This window comes from Convolutriloba macropyga, chromosome 3 (assembly GCF_964194025.1).
Source record: "Convolutriloba macropyga chromosome 3, txConMacr16.3, whole genome shotgun sequence".
Taxonomy (NCBI): Eukaryota; Metazoa; Xenacoelomorpha; order Acoela; family Convolutidae; genus Convolutriloba; species Convolutriloba macropyga.
In genome coordinates, this window is record NC_134470.1 from 35035711 (window position 1) to 35041710 (window position 6000).

General features: G+C 32.2%; 1 protein-coding gene across 1 annotated transcript in view; it reads right to left on the reverse strand.

Annotated features, from left to right (window-relative positions):
* Positions 1-4808, reverse strand: part of LOC142336619 (tyrosine-protein phosphatase non-receptor type 3-like) — a 30012-nt gene extending 25204 nt beyond the window's left edge. The window contains exons 1-2 of the mRNA XM_075385528.1: positions 4792-4808; positions 3980-4097 (exon numbers count right to left, since the gene is read on the reverse strand). Coding sequence (XP_075241643.1) covers positions 3980-4097; positions 4792-4808 — 135 coding nt within the window. The remainder of the gene's footprint in view (positions 1-3979; positions 4098-4791) is intronic.
* Positions 4809-6000: the final 1192 nt, after the last annotated feature.

A 6000-nucleotide genomic window follows, 5' to 3' on the forward strand; every position in this document is an offset into this window, starting at 1 on the left:
ACAATTGAATGATGCATTTTTCAGTTTTCTCAGCAATTTGATTAATCTTTCAGCGGCTTCAATTCAGTCTTCTTGAAAAATTTAGTTTTTTGTCTTTATTTGTCGTTCTTTTTGTAGTGTAATGAAAGATTTTGGAGACTTACAAGTGTATTGGACTTCTCAAATATTCGTTGAAAGCTAAAGTTTTTCAAGGCCCCGAAAATCAAACGTTTTGAAAAATATATGAACGTATTTTTTGACATTGCGCTTTGCTTTTCTTTGCTTGTAATACCTAGTCTCAAGCTAGCTCGTCGATGTCACTATTATTGTTGAATGAGTGCACAATTGAACAAGTCTAAGGATTTTAGTGAATTGTTTATTGTTTTAACGGCTTCATCACTGGTTTTTCTCAAAAAAATATATTTTTGTCTCTGTTTGTTTTTTTTTTGTTGTAGATGTATGACATACTCTTATTATTGACAGATCTCATTTTTTTTTCATTTTGAAAAAAAAGGAATTTGTTTAAAAGAAAAGATTTCTTTTAATAGCTAAAAATTGAAGTAGGTAATAATAACTTAGTTTGAAGTTAATTTTTCTCAAAAAAAACAAACATTTTTTGAACTTTGCCGTTTTTGTTCTCTTTTGTCTCTTTGATACATAGTTTTATTAATCATGGATCTCATGTCATATTTTTGATTTCACAAAATACGCAGTTCATGGTATTTTTTTATAAGGCAATAGAATATTGTTTTGATTAAATCATCTAAGTTTCACAAGTGCAGACACCACAGAAAAACTGAAAGAATAAACGAAAACAAAGATTACGATTATGCAAATAACTTCAGGAGACGTGAAAAAATACAGACTAAATTACGAGCTCCTACCGTTGCCAAATTTTTTATTAAATTTACTCTCATTTGTAACAGGATCGCACTTTTCTTATCATAATACATTCTCCGCGTGAAAACTTTTTACAAGCTTTGTGAATGAAAAGGCTGTGCCCTATATGGAAGTTCCATTCACTGTAAGTTTTAAGTGAAATAGACTTTCCGCTGTTAAATACATTTTCAGAAGCGCATTCCGCAATAATGCTTCCTTAAATTTCAACTAATTGAAGTATAATCCCTCATTTTAGTAATAAATGATGATTAAAGTGCCTTATTTTTATCTTCCAAGGCCCTTCGCGCAAACCACTTCACCAGATAATGCTCCATCTCAAAAAGTTTTTGAGATGGAGCATTATCGTTTTTGTGAAGCACCCTTGCCGCCTAACGTTTTTGTGTAGCGCACTTGCCGCCTAGCGTAACAACTAATAATATATATGGAAGTTTCTTCCAAATTAGGTCAATTACATAATTTATATAATACAATTCTTTGCATTGTTCGCTTTTCTTTCAGAGAAAATAGATAATCACTCGTGTCACGTCTTTTCAGATAAACAATCTTAATTATAAAAGTTGTTGCAAGCTGTTAAAATGAGGTGGCTATTTGTTTGTTACTACCATTCATTTGTCAAGGAAATTTTTAGAATGATTTCTGGCAACCAAAGCAAAAAATAATGTACTACAATTAGTCTACCATGGTTATTTTGCCTTCTAAGCAAAAACATCTTTCTTTGATCGATTCTGCCCGGCGATTGGATAAAAAATGAGAGGTGTAGATTCTAAGCTCTGATTGCCTTTAGAAAGTTTTGGTAGAGCTCTTCAAAAATTCACTGAGTTTTTAAAAACTAACTGTAATAGGTGTAGCGATACCTTGTTTTCTTGAAATATCTTGGGCGAAGAAACTGGACTTTGAACTATTTCCAAATTGTCAAAACTAATTGACAATTTGGAAATTTATTTTCACGACAGAATCCGGAATTTCACTAAAGAACTTCGCATTTCTTTTTGTAACCAAGGGGAGGTAAAAGTCTTTGACAAATCCCATAGGTATTTTGGAGCGAACTGGTTCTAAGTAACAAGTTACAATTTTGCCTGTACTTTCCACAGAAAAATTTTGTTTCTTTTTGTTCAATTTTTCCGTATTTTTGTTTAAATTTTCAGTATTTTTCCTTTTTTTGCCAAGTTTGCACGATAGTATTGCTGGTTCTTTCTTCTTGCAAAAAAAGTGTGTTGTTGAAATGTGTGACTCAATTTCTTGACTAAAAATTCCGCTAAAATTTTCAAAATATAGCCTTTCAATATCAAAAACGGCAATAAATAAAGTTCTCTTACACTTTGTTTACATTTGCCGGATTAATGAAACCAAAAATGCAAACACAGTCTTTGTTAACTCCACTAAGGGCTAATTTTAATTGCGCCTTGTTTGAGAGTGTTCCTGAATTATCTTTTTTTGTTGTTTTTGATAAATTGACTCGATAACTATCCAAAATGCATTAATCAGTTATGATAAAATGATAAATTGAACAAATTATCCAAACTCATAACATGCGGAACAAATACCTGGTCCTAAGAGACGATCAATATCAAGGTTAGTTTTGATCTAATAGTTGTTTTTTCCAGTCCTTAATTAATTCTTATTGTGATCAGCTGCGTCGTTGTTTTTTTTAAGAAACTTATGCAAATTTTATTTTTTATATTATTAGAAGAACAAAAAAACTCTCATCAAAACCTACTAATAACAGGAATATTTGGCGTCCTATGATCGTTTTCAATTTTAATAGTACTTGCTTTCAGAACAAAAATTAGATTATTGGGCATTGCCACTTATTTTTCGTTTTGGTCAGCTTGTTGCAAAAGGTCATCAGAGTCAGGTGGCAGCATCTTTATAACGGATTAAGAGTTAATATTTTTGCGATTTTTTGTTCAACTAACAGTTTTTCGGCTCTGATACTACAAGTTGGCACAAAAAACTTTTGATTTGCGGACGGACAATTTTCCATCAATTAGGTTGTCCACAATTGAACAAGTCTAAGGATTTTAGTGAATTGTTTATTGTTTTAACGGCTTCAACACCGGTTTTTCTCAAAAATATTTTTTTTCTGTATTTGTATTTTTTTTTGTAGTTGTATGACATATTCTGATTAATGACTGATCTCAGTTTTTTTCATTTTGAAAAAAGGGGTTTTTAAGTTTTTCATGTAATAGCTAGAAATTGAAGTAAGTGAAAATAGCTTTCTTTGAAGTTAATTGTTCTCAAAAATACAAATATGTTTTTTAACTTTGCGTTTTTGTTCTCTTTTGTCTCTTTGACACCTAGTTTTATTAATCATGGATTTCATGTCATGTTTATCGAGTTCACAAAATGTGCAGTTGATGGTATTTTTTAAAAGGCCGTAGAATATGGTTCTAACGGTTTTGACTTCCCTCTCTCCCAAAGTTTAACTGAATTTTTTGTTTTGTCATTGTATTTGTTGTTTGTTTTTGTAGACGTACGTCGTATCCCGGATAAATACAAATCTCAATGTCCTCTTATAGAATTATGAATGACCATAAAACTATATAAAGGTTTCGGTCGGTACATATCAGTTTGATTATTTGAAGTTATCTATTTGCAGAAAACGTGAAGGCTTTTCTTTTGATTATGCCATTTTGTGTCGTCTTGTTTCCGAGTCTCATTAAGTACTGCTGCCATGTTCATTCTAGCTAAATACTAATTGATTTGTTTAATATAGGTTTTGATTTGACGCTATTTGACTTTTTATTTCGACATTGAGTGTTGCATATAAATAATATTTGTTTGCCTCGTCTCGTATCGCTTATATTTGCAGGCCGCATGAGCCCTCTAATGTGAAATTTTTTACTTAATTAAGTGATTTGAGTTGAAAGCACTTTTTTTAATTCATACACCAATTTTTTTGAACAATATTTGAATTTTTGAATGTTTTCTGTCTCATCCTCAATAGGTAGACATTCGAGCCAAAAATGTTTATGAGCAGGGTCGGACAATAATGAGCGACTGCAGAGCCTCCTTGATGGTTTGTCAAAAATAAGTTTTTGATCAGTGTTGTGAGTTGAAGGTGAGGTTGCATTAAAAGTGTAGCTATGGTTTATCTCACCTTAAACGCTTCAAGTAAATTTCCAGATGCGATGCTGTTTTTGAGTTGTGAGATCTTCTCAAAAAGTGATTCTCCAGAGTACAGACTACTGTCACCACCTGGGCTCACGAGAGGCAAACTAAAAATGAGGCGAATGCAGAATTTAAACGGTTCCAGGTTGGGCGCCCCGATCGAAGAGACCTCTGGTCAGAAGATCCCAGACCAAAGTGACCTCTGGCCGGACTTGAATCGGTCCAAATTTGCGTGCGGTCGAACTGCCCTCGAAGCAACTACTGACCAGATCGTTTTAGACCATAATGACCTCTGATTAGACTGGTTCAAGAATAATAGCAATATGAAGTTCCCAGATCACACCCCTATGTTGTGTTATAAAAAAAAAAAAGAACATTGTTAATTTCCTCTGGTACACATAAGTATAAAAAGCAAATGGTAAAAGAGGCAATGTAAAGTTAAGAATATAACATTATGTAAAATTATAAAATCATTAAATTACTTAACTAAAAATTTGACCTTACATTATTAAAAAATGGCCTAAAATGCGAACATAAAATGTTCTCACAATTTTATATGTACATCGTGAAGATTAAAAATTAAAATTAAAATCTAATGCTCTCAATATCATCTTTAATATCAGTTACTTTTGGGTCCTTCAAAAATTCTTTCCAAAAATATTCTTTCAGTTGTTTTTTTAAGTAAGCTTTCGATGTTGTTTTCAGTCTAATATTAGAAGGCAGACTATTATAAATTGGAATGGCTTGTGCAATAAAAGAATCAGTTAAAAACTTATTGTTCTTTCTTATATCGAAAGTTACTTTTTTCGACCTGTCATGTTGTTTTATTCTCATGGTAGAGAGAGGTTCAATTTTATACGCTGGAAGATCGTTGCTGAGTAAGCGAATAAAATATTTTGAGCAACGATATTTCAAGAGAAAAGAAACTGGTAGTATTTTGTTGCGAAGTTTGAGATCTGTAGACCGATCGTATTTTCTCCTATTAAAAATGGATTTTATTCCCCAATTCAATTGTTTTTCTAAAGTTGTGAGTAATGACTTTTGCAACCCTATCAGAATTAGAGCGGAATAATGTAGATGACTTATAACTATTGCATTAAGTAATAAGACTTTCGTTTTCTGTGGTAAACTTTTACTTAGTGTATTCAAAACTTTTATTCCACAAGCCATTCTCTGAAGAACCTTTTTCACTTCTCCATCAAATTTTAGTTTGCTGTCTATAATTACGCCAAGATACTTCACACTATTTGATTCTGCTATTCTTTCATTGTCAACATTCAGAACAGTATTTGTTAACCTCTTCCTGGTGCTGAACACAATATATTCTGTTTTTTGTTTGTTCACTACTAACTGGGACTTTGCAAAAAAATCAATAATTTTTGAGATGTTATGTTCAAGTTTTGCTTTTGCCGATATTTCATCAGTGTCGGATGTAAAAAAAAAGTGTCGTCTGCGTACTGTACAACCGTGCAATCCTCTTCAACAATCTTTGCTAAATCGTTGACGTAAATGTTAAATAATAGAGGTCCTAAAATAGTACCTTGTGGAACTCCTCTCTTCAAATTTATCCAGTCCGATTCAATTCCATTCAGAACAACTCTTTGCGTTCTTTTACTCAAATAATTCTCTACTAAATTGGTAGCATGTTCGTCGAAACCTATATTTTCTAGTCTCCGTAACAGTATTTTGTGGTTTATAGAATCAAAAGCCTTTGAAAGATCTAAAAACGCCCCTGTAACATTTTTTTTCTTGTTGAGTTCTAATCTTATTTGTTCTGTCGATTTCAGGATAGCATCAATTGTTGAAATTTGTTTTCTATAACCAAATTGACTAGCCGACAATAATTGCTCCCTTTCGAGGAAACTTGTGATTTGTGAACTGAACGCCTTTTCAAAAATTTTTGACAAAGCAGAAGTGACAGAAATAGGTCTATAATTGAGTGGGTCTTCGGGATTCCCTTTTTTGAAGAGTGGAGTTACACAAGCTTTTTTAAGATCTTCTGGAAATTTT